Source organism: Haemorhous mexicanus, chromosome 3 (assembly GCF_027477595.1).
Source record: "Haemorhous mexicanus isolate bHaeMex1 chromosome 3, bHaeMex1.pri, whole genome shotgun sequence".
NCBI lineage: Eukaryota > Metazoa > Chordata > Aves > Passeriformes > Fringillidae > Haemorhous > Haemorhous mexicanus.
In genome coordinates, this window is record NC_082343.1 from 45,443,369 (window position 1) to 45,466,839 (window position 23,471).

The window sequence follows — 23,471 nt, forward strand, 5'->3', positions numbered from 1 at the left end:
GCACATACAGGTACTTCTAAACTCCTCTAGACATCCCCTATATTTAAATGTCTTTTATGCTTCCTTTAAATACTGAAGAGATGCTTTTGGTTCATTTCATAAGCATAAGTCTAGTTACACAAAACCAAATTATTAATGCTCCGAGAGCAGATCCCTTCAGAGGCAACAAAATAATGTTGACTGCCTTAGCCTCTCCCTCCTGTCAAAGCAGCCCCAAAAAGCTAGTTGCTCTTGGCAAGACTTATAAAGGCCACTTGCTATCTGTAGAGCAGAGAGAGGCCTCCTAAGAAGTGCATCATTATTTATGACAGTTTTAGCTCTGCAAAGCCAAACCTTTAGGACGAGGCTGACAGGCAGCAGTGGCATACCCAGCAGATGCATTCCAAGGGAATGACCCTTCCTGCTTGGAGCAGGCCTGTGTTACAAGCAATGAGCACCTGGCAACACAAAACCGTGTGTGGAGAGCTGTGGACTGATGGAGGTGAGGACACTGCTGGAGGAGTGCACATACTAACCGTGGCTCCAGGGGAGTCCTGTGAGTGCGGGGCCGGCACTCTGGAACTGTCAGGAATTGTCTGGGTAGAGCCGTTTGGGCTGGTCTCACCGACGGCCGGATCCCCCGAGTTATGGCTGAAGGGGAAGCACACAAAAGATAAAGCCTCTCACCACAGGGCATCATAGCGAGCTCTGGGAAGTAGCTCACAAATAAGAACACAATGGGAAGAAGCAGCACAGCACAATGAAGCAACAGCACTTCTTTCCCCTCCAATGATAAAAGAACAGGGCTGTAAAAATACTGTCACACCTTTCTGCACTTCCTTCCTCACCATGACAACTTGATAAAACCTAAAGAATAAAAACCCCTCAATGTAAAACGATTATGGTGTCTTCAGAATTGGAACTATGAGAAACAGAATGACATCTCTTCAACTTCTCTATGTGTATATAATGCCATTTAGCCTGCCGGAGACGCAAACAGATTTATTGGCACAAAAGGCAATTTGGGGCTTTTCCTTAGACATATGACAATCAAAAGCTACTCCTTTCACAATTTTTGCTTTGTAAGTCCTGGAGTATGCAAGCCTTATCCAACTGCCTGTTTATCTGGAAAGCTCCCATAAAACACCTACTTGAAATGCAACATAGAGAGTACTAATATAATCATTACACCAGAAAAAAAAAATTTTTGCTCTGGTTTAGGCAAAGTAAATATACAGCCATTACTAATTTCCCATATTCTAAGGCAATTTATAGATCAGTTCCTTTGTGGATGCACTAAACTATCCACAAACTCCTTTTACACATATGTTCTACTAGCTTTTCCATGGATATAAGCAGGTATTTTCGGACAAGGTTTACTATCAATAAACATACAAATATTCTATTTCTCAGGTATAACACAAAAAAAATTCAGTTGGACAAAAAACCACCAAAAAATTTTTTACAAACCCAGGAAAACACCTCATGTTGAAAAGCGTGAGGTTGGGCTTTTCTATTTGTTCATGGGGTTGTTTTTTTCACCAAAACTTTATTTTTAAAATTCTAAAGTTGTATATAAGCAATAACATTATTTATCTGGGGGGTCTCTTTCCACAATTTTTTTTTTGTTAACTGGCTTCAAAAACTGCTCAACCAACCTAACTATGAAGGTCTGTTTAAAAAATTCTGTCATCCATCCAGTCAAAATAATATTAAGATCTTTATTTTCTGACCAAGTACTAATTAATGGATTGTTGTGCATACAAAAATCAACCTGGGAGGAACAGTCACATGATTTAACATGCAACTTTTAATTTATTCTACCTTTACTTCTCAGCCAAAATAGTCTGAAAGGCATAACCCCATCTAAAATAAAAATGTCATATGGGTAGTGACACACAGAGGCATTTCTCACAAGAGTCTCAATGCAGGCAGACCTTGACTGTCCCAGCAACATCACTGCCAGGAGTGTAGCACAGATGTGCATGTGTAAAAGACACAGAACAGCAGAAGCACAGAGGAATGCAACTATCTTGATACCACTTAGCTGGCACAGAGCTAGCAGTAGCAACTGCAAATGCATCAAAAAAAAACCCTATGTTCTTTTATACAGAGCTCTCTGTTGAAGCCTGGCTGGTAGTTTTAACAAAGCTAATCAATTTAAGCTTGCTTTGGACATTTCTATGCTTCTCTTTTAGACATACCTTATTTCAGCATTTTTCACATCTGTCATAACACTTGCTATCACTGAAAGCCACTTGCCAGCTTCATTTGTCTGTATGACTCAAGCTTGAAAAACCAGCAGGAAGGGTTTATTTATTTATTCTGAAGAGTGTATAGCAGAACATTCTACCAAAACACAAACCTGGAAAATGTCAGTACTAGTCTTCATCTCACTACTGTTTTTACCTTCAATACCATCACAGCCTAGAAGTAGCCTTATTGATTATATGCAGTAAAGACTAATAATAGGCTCCTCAGCAGAGGAGCTAAAACTGCCTACCAAATGCCCCTAAGAAATAAAAACAGTACTAGCTTCCCTCACGAACAGGACCACAAAAGCACCACAATTATCACAATAAAACATAAGGGGGAAAAGCAACTTATGCATCTAGGTGTGATCTGAGAGAGAAGTTACAGAAAGCGCACAAAGGCAACAAGAGGTTGCCTTGTCTTCCAAAGCCATGATATTAAAGCATTTTCTTTACCAACAGGTGCCTGCCACTTCCTTGCCACTTCCCAGAAGGTAGAAGCAAGCATTTTAAGGCTTCCCCAGAAAACTTCTGCCACATTTTCTTTAGCATCTGTTAGTACCTCCAGGTCATATCTCCTCTACCACCTTCACGGTGCCCAGCTGCTGCCAACCTCTGAAGCAGGTGCAGTTCTGCCTGCTGCACCACAAGAACATTTCAGCTACCCAGCTGAAAAGCACTAAGCAAGTTTTTGAAAGTGTCATTCTTTATAAAGCTGTAAGGAGTATTCTTGCTTTCAACAGACATTTCTGCTGTGCAGGACCATGGTGCAAACTCACCCATTTTACATAATGTGCCAGCGATGCAAGGAAAACCTTACCTACAATTTGAGGATTCAACTGCTTCTCCTTTTTGAACCTCTGTATCTTTACATTGCTTTCCATTTTTTCTTGAGAGCTTTTGTTGAATTACTTCGCCTTTATCAAACATAAGGTGTAGACGGTAGCTGATCACCTTTATAACCGTGAAGAAAACTGTCACCGAGCTGCAGTACACAAAAACTGTCACCGCATTAGCTGGAAAAGCCTACAGGAAGAAATAATGAGAACACAATGATAACAGTTTGCTTTGAGAAAATGCTGTTAAAAATTTTAAATACAATATATGTATTGAGTTCTGCTCCCAGAAAAGGTTTAAGAGTTTCTTCAAGTTTCAAACCATTTCACAAGATCTATTCTTCTTTTCATTAGCTGTGGATATTACTTATTATCAAAATCAGCAAAATCTCACCATTGACAAATATTATATAACTTTTTAAAATACTGCAGTCCCATGTTAATGTACCTGCAGCCTTCCCTAAACTATGAATTCATAAAAATACAAACACAAAATGAAACATGAGTTATCTACAAACACAAAACCTTTAGAAAAATTCTGTCATCTTACTCTATACGTCAGTTATGACTCAATAGCAGAACACTGCTGTTTGATGTCCATTTTCTAATGCCTCACCACATGTTCCCAAATACCTTAACCACTGAGGAATTTTAAATAATTAGTCAGGACTAGTCAAAACAAATGAATAAAAACACAGTTAGAGAGGCATCCTGTCCCGGCTGATGTTCAAGGAGCGAGCAATTGACTATGTGGTGCTTAGTTGCCAGATGGGGTTAAGCTATGACACAACCTCTTTGAATTCTTTTTCTAAAGTACATAATCGTTAATTTGCAGCTGTCTGTGATCTGTTTGATGATCTGTGATGAGCACCAAAGCTCTTAGTCATTAAAATTAATTACAGTTCAACTATAGTCTGTAAAGTTCTTTCACAGACATGACAGACTAACAACTTTTTTATACACAAATACTTCCTTAAAGTAAAGGGAAAATCATACCAATGGACACTTGCAGCTATAATTGAAGTACCAGAGTCTTTACCCACTATAGTCACGGAACATGTTTATGTATTGTCATTATACAGCTGCAGTCTCACAGTGAATTTAATCTCTCTTAAAGTTTCAGAGGTTTATTTAAACAGAGATTTACTACATTCTCACGCAAGAACAATGACAAAAAACCCCAAGCAACACACAAAAACAAAAAAGGTTTTAAATACTCAGGACTTGCTAAAAGCCTGCTGAAGGTAATTTTTAAGAATGGTCTTTACTTGGGACTAAATCAATCATTTTTTCAAGTTCATAAATAAATCACACCGACCACACAGATAAAGGGAAGGGAACAAGGCATGCTTATTTCATCTTTAGAACAAGTCACCACATTTATCTTGATGTTGAAATTACTATGTTGAATCATTTCTGTGTTGTGACAAGCAAGCGGAATGCAATTCTGATGCTGCTTTTGGCTCACAGGGACTTCATACCATCAAGATGTACACGTGAAAATTTTCAGGCGAATCCTTTTTAATGACTATTCTGATTCAGATACAAAGAATCTGTTGCACAATAGTGGAGGAGCTATTTAGGACATACGTACTACCAATGATCCCTAATAAGAAAGATATGACTTTCTACAAGTTGAGGCTTAAGTCTGGTAAGAGTACTTCATGGTACTGTGTAAATACTGACTCCCAGCACACCCTTCAGTTATTTAGTGAACTCAGGCCAGAGAGAGGATCCATTTGCAAGGTCATGTTCTCAGGGTATAAGGCTTAGTAGATGAGGTTGAAGAACTTGAGGTTAAAGAATTTGTGGTTTATGACTAATGTTTTTACAAAACAAGTAAGAAATTGCTTGGTTTCACAAAGAGCGGCAGCCAATTATCTGTAATGACTGTTTAAGAGAGATTTGTTCATCTTGAATCTCTTCAACTATACACTAGAAAGCACAGATCAACCACTCATTACTAAATAACTCAGAATGGCCCACTAAGAAAAGAAGTGCTTTATAGGTGACATTCATAAAGCTTAATAAATATTATATGAATAATGTCAAGAGGACACAACAAAAATAGATTTCCAGTAGCGCAGCCTGTGCGTGCAGAGAGCACGCCACAAGAGAGACTCAAAGGAAGCTCCTAGATTTTTGAGTGGAAAACAGGGCCAGTTTTAGCAAATGCTGAGTGCAGCATGTGCTTATCCCTGCCTTGTGACCAGACCTACCAGAGCCGTGCCCTGAGCCAGCCCATGATCTCTGTGCCCATCTGTCCGAGACATGCTGTGTTTTAGTGTGCTCACCACACCAAGATACCAATGGCATCTTGTGCATCTTTAATACTCTGAATCTTGGGGCACGCTGAGTACTACAAGCCAGCAGGTTGCTCTCTATCCACATGAGGAATTAGGAGAAAGATGATAATGGAAAACCCTCCATTCTCTGAACCAGGCCTCTTGCATAAGGTACCAGGGTCATATGACTGCAGCTGGTGTTCCCAGGGTCAGACAGGTGAAAGCTATCAAAACCACGCTAAGGAGGAACTAAGTTACAGACCACTAAGGAATTAGATTATAGAGTCACTTTTGATGCACTACAGTTATAATTAGCCTGGTTTTCTATGAAAATGAGGTTTCATAATCATACCATGTGTCTGCATATCCATCACCTCCCTCCATCCCCTCAGTTGAAAGGTAGCCAAAGAATTAAAAAGTTATTCAGCAAACTTTAAGAGAATACACCCCACTGGGCAAGGTCACAGCTGCACACCTCCTCCATTAATGGAGAGGAGCCCACACAGTTCCCTGACCTTTTGATGCCACCCCAGTGACAGGAAAAGCTTCAATTGAGTTGACATCTTATTAGAAGCTATGAAAAAAAAAAAAATCCACAAATACAAATTCATTAGAAAGCAGGCTTCATGACTTCCCACAGGTTTCTATGGAAGCTGTAGCCCTAGTTTTCTTCATTCTTTCATCCCATTAAAAACTCTACCATAATGTACTTTTTGTTCTCCAGTAGCTTCTGTTGTTGTACCCCGCACCAGAATAGCGTGGGGTCACAGCCAGAAATGCAGGCTGGTGTGCCCCAAATGTGGCCCAACTTACTGCTGCTGCAAATGCAACAGGGTTGACATCACCACCTAAAGAGCACCTCTGCTTGGGGGTTCTGCCTGCCCAGAGATTGCTCTCAGAAGAACAGCCACATTCTCCTTCACGTGTCTACTGGCCTTATTTGAGTAGCACAAAGGTGGAGGTGACTGAGATATGCACATAAAGGTAAGTAACCTTTGAACAAAATACCAGGCCTTGTCAATTGGGCTGAATGATAAAGGGTGCTTAGACCCTGATGCATCCCACCCACTGTTTGAGCCCCTGAGGCGTCTAAAGCAAGGCAGTGCTGCACCTGGGCCTCACTGTCTCGGTGTGCTACAGAGCACAAATGAGGGACCACTACCAGACAAATGTTCAGTCAGCCACTATCATCAGAGATATGCGTGGGAGATATGACACTGGGCCAAAGATCCATGTTTATCTGTTAATTAAGGTGAATCAAATACTAAGAGATGTCCATCACACAATATAAAATATGGGAAAGCAGGTAGCAAATAATTCCAGGGGTGTACATTGAGTTCTAAGTGTGTCCTCCCACACAACAAATACAGTACGTAACAGGGTAGCCTATCTTTCTGCTGCGGAGATATACGTATCGTTAACTTTTACAGAGAGACAGAGTGAGGTAAAAGGCAGACAAGTGAGACTGGAAGCAGTTGACATACTGCTAGTTTTATCACAGTTTACCTCTGAGTAATTTATGCGCCCACACCCTTATACTGCCAGGTTGTACTTCTCCTATCACAGCATGTTTCAAAGATCTAGTGAGTGAGAAGTAACAACCCTGTAAGTTCAAGGGTTCCCTGTCCAACAAAAGGCAGGAGAAACATTCAGTAGGTTGTTTTGGGGAGTCACCCAAACACAGTGCACATTCTCTTACAGCTTGTAAAATAAGCTATAGTAGTACAAGTATTTCCCAAAGTTGCATCCCTAGGTCACTGGTGTTTTACTGGGGCTGAATTCAGCCCGGGGGCTGAATACTAAAGAGTTATCACTATTTTCATGTACAAAACACCTAGGGATCCTCAACTGTTTAAGATGATATGGCAGAGTTAGAAGAGATCTCATTATCATTTTGAAAGTTGATTTGAACAGCAATGATGCTCCAGATATCCAATGTACGTTTTTAATGTTTAAATGATAAAAAAAAATTAAGTAGTGGAAAGACAGAGCTGCATTTTCAGGGGCGGGGAAAGCTAATAAAGGAATCCTTAGTACCAAAGTAAGCTATGCTGAATAAGCTAGAGAAAGAAATTCTCAATCCACACAACAGAAACAACTCGATACTTTAAGCTTCTCAATGCTACCGTCAGCACTCCTCTGCTGAGCCACTGTGAAAAAACTAAAAACAGATGGATGAGTTTTGCCATTTGATTCAAATCACACTGTTTCAGAGAGACTTTCTGACTTCAACAAAAGACTATCCCAAGCAAACAAAAAATTTAAAAAGTAGTACTCTGATCTGTTTTCATTTTGCCATTTCAAGAAACATCACTGACTGCTTCAGCTGAATCCAAAATATTGGTTTCAAGTATGTAACATAAATATCACCCCAAACATTACTGAATATTATAACCAAAATTTCTTATAAAGCAGAAAAAAAAACCTTTTTCTAAAAAGCAGGTTCAAGTTTCTAAGTGGCAAGAATAGATGTCTTGCATAAAGTTTACAAAGCCTTAGAAACAAGCCACTTGAAAACAAGAAAATGTGTAAGAACATAATTACTGTCAGGCAGCCATCATAATAAACACTTTATTCTTATCAAGGACAAAGAATTCCCATAGCAATATGTTAGCTCAAGAACACAAGTCCTGCATTTAAGCAGATGATTCATCAGAAAGTCAGTCAGTCTGCAGAAAAAGCAAGTCCATTTAGACAGGCAAAGATGATGCCCAAGAGAGTTCACTAGATAAGTTACATTTTCTCCCCTTTGAAAAATTACTTCTAGCTTAGCTCTGACCTACAGTCCAGTGCTCCTTTGTGCAACCCCCAGACCTTCTTCAGTTCAGAAGTTTCCCACAAGTAATCCTTCCAGATACATACTTCTTTCAAGAAAAAAAGTTAGCCTTCATTTCCTTTTTAATCACACTTATGACTTGGACAGCAAACCCTACAATGCAAGACAATCCTACAACTTGCTAGTTTGCATAGGAAATATGCAATCAATCAGAAGGAAGCACATTGTTATTCTGGTTCATTAACTCATGAGCCATTCTTACAGGAATTCACTGCAATCCATGCCACAAAAGCCAATACCAATTCATGCTTAAAAATACAAGATTTGCTTTCTACTGGGATTGCAGCGGGAATCATAAATGCTCTTTGCTTTTGATAATCAGGCCTATATCTGACTATGTAGGGTGAAGAAACCTATTTAGAAGTTGAGAATTTAGTTGAGTCACTCCAGGAACCAAATGGATGGAAACTGCTTCTAACGGAAGCAATATTACCCTATAATCACTGAAGGACACACCAAAATAGATTCAATGATCCAGCATACTTTAAGCTTTTCTCACACAGTAGGAAAGCACACAAAAACAAGAGCAAAAGTTTCAAGCTTTTCAGGAAAATAAATCCTAAAGTCCAGCAAACAAACTCTAGTCATTATTCACTTGCAAAGTTTAAATTTCAGCACAAAGGGAGCTGCATGTCACAAAAAGCCATGTGATTCACCAGTGACATTCAGCAAGGCGTATTAATTACATGGCATCTGGATTTTTCCATTTATTTACCCTTCTCAGCTGGTAAGACTAGATCAAACTTTAAAAAAAAAACCAAAACACCTGTCTCTAAGACAGATTTTTGAACAAACGTCCCCACGGTCATTCAGCACTTGCAGAGGCCAGCGCTGCACCCCTACCCAACTCTTTCGGCAGGGCTAAGGGTCCGGCCCCTGCCTAGCGCAGCCGGTGGACTCACCCCGTTAACCTTTAGACACAAACTCCTCAGGTAAAGCCCAGAACGCCCAATATTTAAGCCCCCGGAGGGCAGCTTACAGCCGGCTGAGCGCACACGCCCTCGCCGCTGCCGCCTGCGGGCCGGGGCCCGCGGCTCCCACCCCGGCCCCCGCTGCCGCCCGCCCGCCCCCAGCCAGCCCCTCTCACCAGGTGCAGGGCCATGGGCAGCGTCAGCAGGAACAGCCACAGATAGAGGTGGCAGCTGTTGGTGAAGGCGCCCTGCTCCGGGTCGTGGTACCAGCCCCCGGTCAGCGCCGCCCACACGCCCTGCCCCACCAGCCGCGCCGCCGGCGACACCATGGCCGCTCCCCGCCGCCGCCACCGCCGCCCCTCAGCCGCCCGCCGCCGCCGCCGCCATGCCGGGCGCCCGCGGATTCTCCCATGGTGCCCCGCGACGCCGAGCATCCCGCCCGCCCCACCCCGGGCGCCGCCGCCGCCGCCGGGAGGGCGCCGTCACGGGCCGCCCCCCGCCGGGCACCGCGCCCGCTCTGCCCCGCCGCGGAGCCGGGGCCGCCGCCCCACCGGGGTCCGCGCCCGGCTGCCGGGAGCGGCGGCAGCGCTCGGAGGCCGCGGGGCGGAGCGGGGCCGGGCCGAACCGCGGCGGAGGGGGGTCGGTTCTGGCGCGGGGGTGTCCGTCACGGCCGCGTCCCGCCCCGGGCACCGCAAGGTGCGCTCACAGGTGCAAAAAAAGCGCGGCACAGGGGCAGCCCCGGCGGCTGCCAGCTGGGCTGCGCGCCTCGCCGGCCACTCCCCCACCGCCGGGTTCTCAGTGATCCTGCCCGACACATCACGAGTTTCCGATCTGCGAGCTCTGCCCAGCTTCAGTGTCACCCGTTCTGGGTTGACCTGGGATGTGTTTTGGGCGGGATGGGGGGAGATTCCTCAAAAAAAAAATTCGGATTACTTTAAGAATGGGTTTAGGGAAGAACCCAGTCTGCCTTTGTTGAAGAGTTTCACGCAGCTGACCTCAAACTAGCGGAGTGAGGAGTAGGGGCGAGTTGGAGGAAGCATAGGCGAAGTGGGGAAGAGTGGGGCTGAAAAGGCGATGGAGCTGAGTGGAAGACTTGGGCAGGGGAAACTAAAGTCAGTGAAGAATGAGGCATAAGGATACCAGGTATATTTTTATGGGACGCCCCCAAAGGAAGGGGTGTAAAGTGGGTTGTGAACACCAGGGCTGACCTCACACGATGCTCACCACTTCCCATCACCGACCATCAGAAAATAGCGGTGAAATTAAATTTTAAGTGTCACGCCGGCCCCTTCTAGGGACTGTTCCACATGTATGGACCTTTATTACAGTAAATTTTGTGAAGGATGCATGTATGTAATGGATACATAGATCATCTTGCACATCACCAAATTTACTTCAATTGTTCCTGACCGTGGCTATCGTTTCACAGACCAAACATGCCATTCTGCTGTGCTTTTTGTGGATTTTTTTTTTTTTTGACAAAGGTAAGAGATCACAGATGCTATTATAGTAATTGTGAGCTCATGAACCACATACCTCAGCTTTCTTCCTGATGTTGTAGGATGTGGCCATGCTGGATGCTAGTTTTGGCCTGATGAGAGGGCTCACAGCCCTGTGAACAAGTGGTTGGGAGCAGGGAAGGAATGGCATCGTCCCCCTCAGCAGCACTGACACCATTAGATGCCTAAGGATCTACAGCCTTGGGGCTTGAGTACTTCTTCAGTGTGACCTCGGTGAGCAGCAAAGTTACCTGAACATTTCCTGAGCTGTATGAAGGAGGCACAGTCCTGGCCGTGCCTCATGTGCTACTCCTGTAAATACATCTTGCCCAAACTTCTGCCTTGTTGAGTGAACTTTTTTTTATCCTTTGCAGGTTATTTTCAAAGATGACAAAGTTTAATAAACCAATTGTAATAATTGAATCAAGTGCAATATGCAGCTATGAATAATGTTTTTGATGTATGATAACTAAAAATGTTGTTTCAGAAACTACTGAAGTAATTTTCCACAAGCAGACTGGCAAATAATTTTGTTTACATGCACAGCTCCAAAACTGAAAGGTGGGTAAATTCAGGTGCAAATAGAAAGCTTCTTCAAAACCTCCTCTCTTCTGTTTTTTGAGACCTCTAACTCATGTAGGTTAAAATGTGGAAGGCCTAGATAATGCAGACTGCAATTGATATTTGGCTAACTCATTGTCCTGGTTTTGGCTGGGATAGAGTCAATTTTCTTCTCAGTAGCTGGTACAGTGCCGTGTTTTGGATTCCATATGAGAATACTGTTAGTAACACGGTGATATTTTGGTTGTTGCTATGTCATGTTTGTCTTAAATTTTTTTGTGTCTCCTGTCCTGCCAATGAGGTGGTACAAAAAAAAAAAAAACAAAAAAAAAACTGGGAGGGAGAATGGACAGGTTACTGAAACTGCCCAAAGGGATATTCTAGACCATCATGCTTAGTATATAAAGTGTGGGGGAGGAAGAGAGGGACATTTGGAGTGATAGTATCTTAGTTACTTTTCTTCCCAAGTAACTATTACTTGTGATGGGGCCCTGATCTCCTGGAGGTGGCTGAACACCTGCCTGCCCATGGAAAGTGGTAAATTAATTCCTTGTTTTGCTTTGCTTGTGAGCGTGGCTTTCCTTTCCCTATTAAACTGTCTTATCTCAACCCACAAGTTTTCTCATTTTTACTCTTCTGATTCTCTCCTCAATCCTGCTAGTGGGGGAGTGAGTACCTGCATGGGGCTTGGCTGCTGACTGGGGTTAAACCATGACACTTGTCCACACATCATTCACATATTTCAACTCTGCCTCATCTTTGGATAATGCTGACACCAAGTATTTTTTTGGCATAAGGACACTTGCAGTTATGAAGGGTTCCTGTAACTTCCAAGTCAGGATATGTGTTCTGGACACAAGGTAGATGCACAGTATTGTAGCTACACAGTTGCAGGAGTGTCAAAGATGAAAAACAACAGAGATGCCAGAGAGGGTCTGAGCCGTCTGTACACCGCTCTTTTAACCGGTAACTCCACTAGATGGTGCCGTCAGGAAAGTTAAGGGCACTTTACACTGTTTTTGGGTCACAATATTTCCATTATTTGAACTCCTAGGAACAGCAACTATACACCAAGATCCTGGAGCGCTAGGTGCTGAAGAAACACTGAACAAACTCTAACCTGACTGCAGTGATTGGTAGTGGATAGTGGCACTTCAGAAAGCAAATTTTGGAATAATAGCTCTAGATAAATATTTAAACATTTCACTGTACTGCAACCAATACCTTGTCTGACCCAAAACATTCCACACTTAATTAGTTCCTGCAGATTCTTTTAGATAACAAAGTACAAGGTGGAATTTGTGTGGCAGAACGCTTGTATTACAACATACTTTATGGCTTTTATAATAAGGCAAATATGCAGATAAGGGAAAGGCTTGTAATTACCTCTCTGAATAGCTGCAAGGCAATGTTATATTAAAGGAAATGGGAGAAGACTTGATAGACATGCTGGTTCTGCATTCTTTCTTTTTGGTTAATGTGGTTCAGTAAGTCACTTTAGCATAATTGTATTTTTGCGTTGTGTATAACTATAAATATAGTGGGGTAAACAAGAATTTATGATTTTTGAATACTGTAATTTTATTTTTTTTAATTACTGTCTTTATGCTCAAACCTTAGTTCTGTGGTATCCAGCTGCAAATTTTGTGTTTATGTAGAGATGTACAGTGCTCTGAATGTAGGTCTTTGTGCAAAACATTGAGTGTTCATCACACCAGGTTATTCAACCCAGCAGCGCAATTTTACACCTTTCCTGAGCCTTTCCTGTCCTCCTCAGGGCCTCTGCTGGCAGCAGCCACATCCATAACCACAGGTCCCGCAGCACAGTGATTGGCTCCTGGCATGCAAACTCATTTCCTTCCACTTTGAACCACTGTTTCCCACCACGCTGGCGAGACGGGAGGGCGTCCCCAGCCCACACGCTTCCCCCCAATTTCCAAGGAAACGACAGCTGTAGTTTAGAAAGTGATACGATTTTTCCACTTAAGACCAGGAGAATCTTTACCCAGAAATAGCACATACACAGCATTTGCTAAATTCAGGCAACCTCTTAATTGAAAGGATTGTGTGATCTCACCACACAGGGCTGGGACTCTCTCAGCCCCTGCATGGACAGGGTGGTGAGCAGGGGAGAGTTGGAGTGGGTCCAGAGGAGGGCAACAAAGATAATTAAGGGCCTGGAGCATCTCTCACAAGGACAGGCTGAGGGAGCTGGGCTTGTTCAGCCTCGAGCAGAGATGACTGAGAAGGGACCTCATCCATGTCTATCAGTATCTAAAGGGAGGGTGCCAAGCGCCACGCTCTCCTCAGCGGGGCTGAGCAATAGGACAAGAGGCAACAGGCAGAAACTGACGCTCAGGAAATTCCACCTGAATATGAGGAAGAAATGCTTTACTGTGAGGCTGACTGGACATTGGAACAGATTGTCCAGAAAGGTTGTGGAAACTCACTCACTGGAGATGTTCAAGAACCACTTGGCCTCAATCCCGTGCCAGGTGCTCTAGGATGACACTGCTTGAGCAAAGGAGCTTGGAACAGATGACCCACTGTGGTCCCTTCCAACCTGACCCATTCTGTGAGACCCCACGAGCAGCGGAGGCAGGTGGCAGAGCAAGCACGGACCGAGAAAGCTCGGTTTCTTCAGAACCCGCTTGGGGTTTGCTCCAAAGGAGCCCCAAAACCGCACAAGGAAGGAGATGGCAGGCTGCGGCGGCGGAGGTGCAAGCCCTCAGCCCGGTCTGCAGCCCCCGAGGGACAAAAGGGGGGCCACGGCTCCCGCGGCCTCGACCCCCGGCTCCGCGGGTCCGCACCGACCGCTCCGCCCGCCGCACCCCGCGCCACGTGACGGCGGGCAGCCAATGGGCGGGCCCGGGCGGGCGGGCGCGCGGCACCGGCGCTGCCCTCCCCGCCTTTCCCGCGCGCGCTTGCGCTCTCCCCGCAGGATCCCCGCGGCGGCGGCGGCGACCGGGCCGGGCGGCCCCGCCCCTGCCCGCGCCCCGCCCTCCCCTCCCGCGGCTCCCGCTCGGCGGCGGCGGCAGCGGCAGGTGAGGATGCGGCTGGGCGGGCGCACCCGCGTCGGCGGCGCTGCTGCTGGTGGCCGCCGGGGCTGAGGTCGCTGCCATGGCTCTGCCGGGCGCCGGGGCGGCGGCGTCCGCCGGTGGCAGCGGGGCTCCGTGCCCGCTGTGGACGGCGCTGTACGACTACGAGGCGAGCGGCGAGGACGAGCTGAGCCTGCGGCGAGGGGACGTGGTGGAGGTGCTGTCGCAGGACGCAGCGGTGTCCGGCGACGACGGCTGGTGGGCGGGGAAGATCCGCCACCGCCTCGGCATCTTCCCGGCCAACTACGTGACCCGCCAGCCCCGTGGTGGAGCGGCGGCGGGGAGCTGCGGGCGGGGGGACCCCGCGGGGAGCCTTACGGAGATCGACTTCCAGCACCTGGAGCTGCAGGAGATCATCGGCGTGGGGGGCTTCGGGAAGGTGTACCGGGCCACCTGGCGGGGCCGCGAGGTGGCCGTGAAGGCGGCACGGCAGGACCCCGACGAGGACATCACGGCCACGGCGGAGAGCGTGCGGCAGGAGGCCAAGCTTTTCTCCATGCTGCGGCACCCCAACATCATCGCCCTGCACGGGGTCTGCCTGCGGGAGCCCAACCTCTGCCTCGTCATGGAGTTCGCCCGCGGTGGATCCCTCAACAGGGCCCTGGCCGCCGCCCCCGGGGCCGCTGCCGCCCGCGGGGGCCGCCGCATCCCCCCGCACATCTTGGTGAACTGGGCGGTGCAGATCGCCCGCGGCATGCTGTACCTGCACGACGAGGCCATCGTCCCCATCCTGCACCGGGACCTCAAGTCGAGCAACAGTGAGTCCCGGGCGAGGCGGGGGGGGGAGGTGACGAGGCACCTTCGGACGGCGACGGCGAGGGGGTGTCCCCGCCTTAGGCCGCTGGGCCCGGGGGTCCCGGCGTGAGCCCGGCGTGGCGGCGCTGGCCGCGGTGCGGGGGCGGGTGGCCGGGCCTGGACGGGCTCCGTCCGAGAGCTCTGTTCCACCGGGGGATGGGTGTCGCAACTCGGGCACCCGGTGCCAGAAGCTTGGGCAAGCGGCAGGTTGGTTTGCCGGGCTGTGAGCTGGCTACGAACTCGTGGAAAGGTCGAGAGGAACTGGGGGTACCTTCACCGCACGTAAAGTCCTGCCCCCTCCGAGGGAAGCTCAGTTAGAGCGGGATAAAATTCTTTGCGCAGCCACCACAATTGCAAATCTACAAGGCTATATTTACTCTGATGTGTTGTGTGGTCCTGGCTTTTAAAAGTAACCCAAGGAACCAAGCACCTTGTAAAGAAAAGATTTAATAAGGGTATCACTTATGTTTCACTGCCGAACAATCATATGTGTTTCTGGTTTTCACTGCATTCAGTTAACATTGCTAAAATTTACCCACTTAGCCAACACTGAGGTGGAAAGGACAAGTACCGTAAAACCAGTGGAAGCATTGTTGTTCAGATGCCAGATTTGCTTTCATCCCTTGGCATGGGCGAATGCACCTGCAGGAATGAGGGAGTTGCTCAGTTCGTGCTTAATGGCTCCTTGGTCCATCTGACAATACAGAAGCATCTAAGATTTTGGCCACTTGGGAAGCTGGCTTACTAGAATAGAGTGTTTATGGCTTGCCGTTGTAGTTGTGTTTAGAAATGATGACCTGAAAGTGGAAATCTGTGTGTTTCCGTAAATATCTGAAACTATCTCAACTCTTTACTTTTTGTTCTCAATGTTCCAAAAGTGCAGCAATGTGTTAGTCTTTTTTTTCCAGTTAGGAGTCCTTGAGTACTCCAGTAGAAATGAAAAAGCTTCATTCAAGTTTGAAGCACTTTGTTTAAGAGGCTGTGTGTCTTGAAGGTCACCATGCATGGCCTGTTAAGACAAGGCTCAGTCATGGGACTGACTGTTCTGAGCATACTTTCACTATTTGTTTGATAAAGAAAGAACCTAGCTCAGCTGTGTTTGTGGTTCTGTTTGTAGCATAGGTGGTGAACTCTTGGACTTCTAGTATCATGGCCAACACCTTTATTTTCAGCAAGTGGTCTGTTGCCAGCTTGTGCTCTTTTAGTTTGCTGCTGTGTAAGGAATGAGCTGCTGCACCTTGAGTGTTTAGTGCTCTCCTTAGAGTGGGCTGCTGCATGCTAGCAGCATGTTAAGTGACAGTGGCAGAGTTTATGTCTGAAATAAATTCATAAGCCTGTGGTTTAGCATAACACTGGGAGCTGAGCTGGGTACTTCTGAGAACTGATTACCATTATCATCTTATAGGGGTAATGGCAGAGCATTTAAAAAATATAATTCTGATTATAACCTTAGCCTAGGTGCCTATTCAGTGCTTCCACTGCTAGCTCCTGTTGCGGATGCACTTAACTTGAGCTAGTTGTATCTGTCACCTGTTTCTTAATCTTAGCAAGTTACTTCAAACAAACTTCTTAGTTTGAAGAAGTATTGAATATGCTAAATAGAATTATGTCTCTTGATCATCTACCTAAATGATAGTGTTGGAAGACAGTGGTGCACTCGTGGTACCATATACTGTTCAACAACATGAATTTAAAATGACTACTGCAAGTCACAGCAGTATCCCCTCTTCTGGTAACTCATCCATTCATCGAAGATTTCCCTTCATTCTTTTTCTGTGTCTTTTGCAGTCTTGCACAGTGGGAGTAGAATGCTGCCAGGGTTGAGTGAGCGACTTGCTCGGTGTGGATAGTAACAGTTCTGCAGTGGCTGCAGCTCCAGACAAGGGTCTGGCAGCACCCATTCCTCACCTGCTCGTCGCTGCTTTCCAGGCACTGCTGCTGCTGGTGGTTCAGTGCTCGCCCTTAAGCAGCTCTAGGTAGCATACGAATGTATCTGTTTTGTGCTGGCTTAGTTATTTTTGTTAAGAAGGATGTTTTTTCTTCCTCAGACAATAAATTGGAAAAATGACTGTAGTTATTACAGTGTGGTAAGGAATGCTTCTCAAACTATTTCCCTAGCAAGTAGGCAGGAACTAATTTTTCCAGCCAGGGAAAGGGAGCCCCTTCTACCAGTGTATTTGATCCAGAAAAGGTATGTGTCTGGGCTTGTGGTTAGCAGGCAATAGCAAGCATCTCAAAGGCATGCATGTTACTTCTCTCTCTGCAATTTTATGGAGTTGGGATCTCTATAGTATATCTAGTGTCGCTTCACTGATGCCAAATTGACAGGACTGGAGAGAAAGTGCCACAAACAGAAGAGCTGTGAGAGCAGCCAGCTTTTATTAACAGCAGTGACTTTCTAGGTTTGAATGCTCTTGCTTCATGGGCTCTTTTTGGGAAGTGGGAAAAGGGTTGTGTTTCTGCTAGAGGAAGGGAAATTAATAGGTAAACAAATGTTTTTCATTTTGGAAAGGAAAAGTAACAAACTTGGTTTTGAGGGCTGAACAGGGAAGTGAAGTGTATCTCATGAGTTTTATTAACAGTAGAGAGAGTTTCTTCAGTTCTGGAGTCCATGTAAAATAAATTTAAATTTACAGGCTTTTCAAAGGCAGACAAAACAAAAGTGTAAAGAACACTTAGCTTTAGATATGTGTGATTAAATGAAACATAGTAACCATATCTCTAATGTTGCCTTATGAATTTTGGGTGCTTTATAAAACCTTGGGTGGCTGAAGTGGTGAGAAGTTTCACTGATGAGTATCATGGCCTGTTTTGAGGATTTCTTATAAGCAGTTCTTACATTCCTGAATGTACTTTATGGATTAAAGAAATAATCTAAAATAAAATATTAAGAGGTGAACTTTATCTAATCTAAAATCTGAATAAAAATAATGGAAGAAAATTTTATTTTTTTCAAACCATCATTGTTAATAAAGGAATTCTGAATTAATTGATGCTTTAACGGAAAATGAGATGTCTTATAAATTGTGAAAATACTTGAATATTCCTAACTCTGTCTTCTGGGTAGGAAGTTATTCTTGATTGAGCATGCCTGCTGATTATGAAAAAAAATTAGGTTTTACTGGAAATAGAAGATCAGAATTCATTTACAAGACTAGACACTGTAAGTTGTGTGTGTCTTTTTACCACATCTCAGCTGTTTTTCTGACTCTTTGGAAGGGCAACTTTTTTTTTCTCTGAGGGAATAAAATTTGCTTCTGAGCAAGGGCACCCTATTAGTTAGAAGACCAGTGGTTGTGTAAGGACTCAGCACAGCCTTCCCTGATTATTCTGTACTGAAGAAAGCTTGTAATATATTCAGCTAGAGTGTGCCACATTTTCACTTTCTGGAGTCAAGGCTAGAGAAAACAGAGGTTTGTGATTCTGGGGTTGATTTCAGACTGTGCACTGCTTCTGCCTTAAAAAAAAAAAAATGTGCTTTATCTCTAGTGCAGCAGCCTTGTGTACTTTTGGGAAGCGTTGCAATAAGTTCATGATATCTTGCTTATGGCGTAGACCTATCCATGATTACAGAGTTGGTTATGTGTAGATTAAGTGTACTAACACAGTACTGATAAAGTGCTCTGTACTCCCTTGTCATAGGTGGATATGCCAGAAGGGTTTAGTTTGCTGTGGCTTTCACCAGCTCCTCCAGCAATCCAGGGTCCTTTGCAGCCCCCAGCTCTTTGAAGGGTGTTGAGTCTATATTGCTTTTTGAAATTGAAATTGTCAAGGTCAGCTTGAGTTTCAAGGATTGTTAAATAAGGCCATGGAAGTGACAGTGCTAATGATAACTATTTGGAATCTGAAGGAATCAAACATAGGAGAGAGCAACTCACTGTAATGCCATGTTCTTCAAACTAGTATAATGAGTAGCAGTTAGAGAATAGAAAGCATTTGATTTTAAAACCTTAAAAGGAAGTGTGATGTGTTTTGACAGAACTGTTGAATCGGTTGCTTTTGATGAGGCAAGGTGTCCTGGAGTTTCAGAAGAGCAAGAACAAATTCTCTCTGGTTCTTTGCTTTTACAGGTTATTTGCCGCAGAATTGCCCAAGTTATGCTATTAAACGTCTTTTAAAATAAGATGGATGGAGATGTTTTCCAGAATTTTTAAAAACTGCTTTCTCTCAAACTTCTCTGTATAGCAGCTTTAGGCTAGCTGTTCAGGGAGAGGAAAAGTAAGAAACTGGAGTTAAGCCTATCTGCCATTTTCTGGACTGATTTTATGTATTCTGAAATCACTAGGGTGCATAATTTGTCTCTTAACTGTTTTGAAGAGGTTAAGACTTGTTCACATCACAAGTACAGCTGTTATTAAATGTTTGAAAAGCAGAATCTTGTACAGTTGCCAAGAGAATTCAAAATTACATTCTATTGCAATTGTCTTTGGTAGTTTTGAGAGAGATGAGAAATGGCTTTTCAGTAGATTTTAGCTTCAGTGTAACTTCCTTTGAAAATAAAGTTCCAAGTTGCCCACTGATGGCAGTGAAACTTGGAGGTTTTTTCTGTCAATAGCACTGTGCCAATTACTGCTCACCTATTGTGGTGTAACAAAACTAAAAAACCTGATGTATTCTGCATCTCAGTCTCCTCTTGACACTCGCATTTGTAGAACTTAGAGTCTCATGCTGGCTTCCATGTCTCCAGTATCCCTGGTGGGCTAGGCCTGGCTGTCCCAAGGTGCCTGTCTCCAGTGCTGGGTGACTCGGGCACATCCTGTAGCATGCTGCAAATGCTGTAATTGGTTTGACACTGCTTGTACTGCCTGGCTAGCTGCTAAGCTGCTGGTGGCTGGTGTCTCTGGGGTTTGGAGGGGAGTGGATGTTTTTCCTGGCAGAACTAACTGGAGTTCCTCTGCCAGAAGGCAACCGATTTTTACAAAACCCCTAAGAGCCATGTCTTTGAGAACATGGTATCACTTTGATAAATATCAGTCAGGTAGAATAGTGGGCCAGTAGTTATTTAGCACTTCAAAATCTGTATGCTGTAGTTTTCCATGCTGTCTTCATATAGGAAGTCATGGTACTTAAATGCTTTACATAGTTCTTAATTACTTAAAAATCACATCAAGTTGGAAATTATGCCAGGTGTAGCAGGTTCCTATCCCATCTCTGAGCCTGAGCCCTGCCTTGTGCTTTGCTGTAAAAATAATGCTGCTGCATTGCAACATTAAGAACTGGTTGTACATCCTAAAGCATCTGGAAGTGTATATGCAGGAAGGAGCACTGGTTTTTATAACCTTGTTGGCAAAGTATTCTTTCAGAAAAGCACAGAAAACCAAAATCAAACCACCTTCATGCAAATATCAGGAGGACTGCAAAATTTCATTAATTTGGTAAAAAACACCTGTTTTTAAGGTTGTGATCTACTTAAACTTAGCATGCCATTGAATTCCAGTAAGTTTTTCTTTTGAATGTGCTTACGTCACATGAAAGAGTTCTGTGTTTCATGAAACATTGCTCCCAGTAATTTTTTTTTTTTATTATTACATGTGTGCTCAGACTATGTAAATAGGGATTCTATTTTTTGAAAGGCCCTGAAGGTTAGCTAAATTCTGTGGGAGCATCAAATGCTTAGCAGCCTTGAGCTAGTATTGTCTTTTTCCAGTTCATCAAAGGCAATGCTATGTGTTGCACCTGTTTTAATATTCACTTGATATATATGCTTGTTGCATATAAATATATTGTGTAGTTTGTGTCCAGAAAGATGCTAGAATTCAAGAGAGAATAATTTTGAGTAACTGGTTGCTGCGATTGTCTAAATCCACCATAGAAATAACTATAATGTTAAAATGTTGTAGAGGCCTAATTTCCAGTTGAAGGATGTGTTTCAGCATTTAAAAATAATATTCAGAAACATTATGATTTTAATACAATAGCCATCAAATGAAATTTTGTGAACTGCTGCTCTGTAACACAGTATTTGACCTGTCTAAGCTTTCAGAGGAGGAATAATATCCAGCAGTTATTTTATTTGTAGATGAAGACTTAACTGCAGTAGCCATTTATTTCACCTCAATTACTGTCTTCTAAATTTGCTTCTGTTTGATGTTTTTCTGTGTCTCAACTCTGGACATTTAATAGGTGGAAAAAATTGCTCATTATTTTAGAACAAAGTCCCTCAAACTTAACAAGGCTGAAGTATTTACATGTAGTGCTTAATGCTGAAAACAAGACTCTAGGCTGAAACACTAGCTATACGTAATTTGATTAATTAAAAGCTCATGAAATTTTAATACCCTTATTTATAACTCATTTTTAATTCAGACTTTCATTTTAATGTTTTCCCAACTATGTCCAGCTGACAGCTGCAGAGAGTTGTTTCTTATTTGGTGTTGAGACTGCATCTCTAACAGGTCGGATTATTTAGTCCAGAATAATATTGCTTTGATCTTTCTCTGGATCTAACTTGGTTTTTCATGTCCTTCTTCTCTCTGTCTTTGTTCTGTCATTGTATAACACCAAGTGATCTGATTTACAACTTTTGTAAGATTGTTTTGGTTTTTTGTTTTGGTTTGGGGTTTTTTTGGTTTTTTGGTTTTTTTTTTTTTTTTTGTTGTTGTTGTTGTTGTTGTTGTTGGTTTTTTTCGTTGGTTTTTTTTCTGCTTTGTGTTATACTCATTCCTAGCAGGTTTCTTCAGGACTTCCATTTGCACCAGGGTATCAGGTGACCTTTTCATGGAGAATGAGGGAGTCACATTCTAGTCTATATGTTGTGTTTGCTCGCCATTTTTGATGATAAAGAGTTCTGTTTTGGGGTAGCATTATAAATTGAAGTGTAGGACTTTGGATTAGAGTGTTTTTAGTATTTGTGTATTAAAAAAGACTTCAAACATTATTTGGCTCAATTTTTTTTTAAAAGCTGGTACCCTAAAGATAGGCTTATATATACCTTTTTGCCTCTGAAAATTGTACTGAGCAAGCAACCTATTTCCACAAAGATCGACAGAAAAACAGACAGCTAAACACCTCCCGTTAGTGTTAAAATACTTGCACAAAATTGTAGAAGTATTTTGTTCATTCCTTAAAACAGTAAAAAATAATTTTAACTGCTGACCATAACGCTTCTTAAATGAGGTATTGTACTTAAATAATTTCAACCACACTTCGCAGTTTGTTTTTGATGTTGTTGGTGTTATCCAAGCATTAGAAGAAATTGAGATATAACTGAGTTTTCGGTTACAAATTATTCCCCCATCCCCATTGGAACTGCAGAGACAGGGCATGTCTTTGGACCCTCTTAACAAATACTAAAAGTACCACGAAAACGTTCTGCAACCTCAAAAGAATAGAGAAGTAACACATCACTGAACTGTATTTGGATGTTGAATGCTGTTTTGTGGTTTCTTTGACCTTAGAAGAGAATGGCTTTTTGTTTGCAATCCGTAAGTTTTCTTACCGTGGAGTATGAGCTTTCTTCTAAACTTGCTTCAGTGTTGCAAGTTCTGAAACAGGCTGACCATGTATGATAAACATTTGCAAGGAGTGGGTGCAGCGTAGGGTAATTTCTGACCTTGAAATTTATTTCTGATAATTTTTTTAAATTTAAGGCATTAAAATTTGTTTCAATAACTTTCAGTAATAATGCTTCTAAAAAATGCAGATATTTTTCTTTTTTTGGGGGGGGATTGTTTTATTTATTAGAAGCAGAATTAGGACATTGAAATAAACATAAATACAGATCATACATAGATACAAACAGATAAATACCAAATTACTTGACTGTCTATATTCATGAGCAGTACAAAAATAACAACTGGTGTAACTTACATTCCTGAATTGACAGCTTTAAACTACATTTCATCACTTTTATCTTGCTTGACCATGTTACTAAGAGCCTGCCTCAATCCAGTCACTGAAAATAAGGGTTAATAATTTTAACCCTCTTACTGCATGTTAAATTCATGGATTAAATATGGTAAGTTGGAAAAATTACATATTTGTATAATGTCACCACAGAAGTATTCTTCCTTCTTGGATCTTCCTGCCAGCTTTAACCTTTTTTGTGTGGGGTGGGGGTCATAGCTCCTGTTAAATCAGTCCTAGACGTGCCAGTGTTGGCTACATAATCATTCTTTGTTCTCTTTACAGTGACTAAAATCTGTGTTTTGGCAGGTGTACTATTAACTCAGAGCTGATAAGTCGGCCCTCCCTCTCAAAAATGTAGGAGTAAATGCTTCATTGCTGTGGTTCATAATGGGACAAGTTAACCCTTGGAACTGGTTATATTTTAGTTCTGAATGTTCAGACAGTTCTGTGATTTTCTTTTCTACTAGGATGAGATGCCACTGTTCTTCCTGAAGTTAATTGCCTTTTTTTCCCTCCTGTACTATGTAGAAAGGAAAAGCATTGTACTTGTTAACTCATTGCTTAATGTTAC

The 23,471-nt window shown here is 43.5% G+C and overlaps 2 protein-coding genes across 3 annotated transcripts in view; one reads left to right on the top strand and one right to left on the bottom strand.

Annotated features, from left to right (window-relative positions):
- Nucleotides 1-9,428, bottom strand: part of PCNX2 (pecanex 2) — a 151,677-nt gene extending 142,249 nt beyond the window's left edge. Inside the window, exons 1-3 of the mRNA XM_059841608.1 lie at nt 9,276-9,428; nt 3,052-3,257; nt 516-630 (exon numbers count right to left, since the gene is read on the bottom strand). Of these exons, the coding sequence (XP_059697591.1) occupies nt 516-630; nt 3,052-3,257; nt 9,276-9,428 (474 nt within the window). The remainder of the gene's footprint in view (nt 1-515; nt 631-3,051; nt 3,258-9,275) is intronic.
- Nucleotides 9,429-14,205: 4,777 nt separating this feature from the next.
- Nucleotides 14,206-23,471, top strand: part of MAP3K21 (mitogen-activated protein kinase kinase kinase 21) — a 38,576-nt gene continuing 29,310 nt past the window's right edge. The window contains exon 1 of one of the 2 annotated variants that reach the window (XM_059841611.1): nt 14,206-15,015. In XM_059841611.1, coding sequence (XP_059697594.1) covers nt 14,280-15,015 — 736 coding nt within the window. In that variant the 5' untranslated portion in view covers nt 14,206-14,279. The remainder of the gene's footprint in view (nt 15,016-23,471) is intronic. The other variant, XM_059841612.1, reaches the window with a different exon arrangement.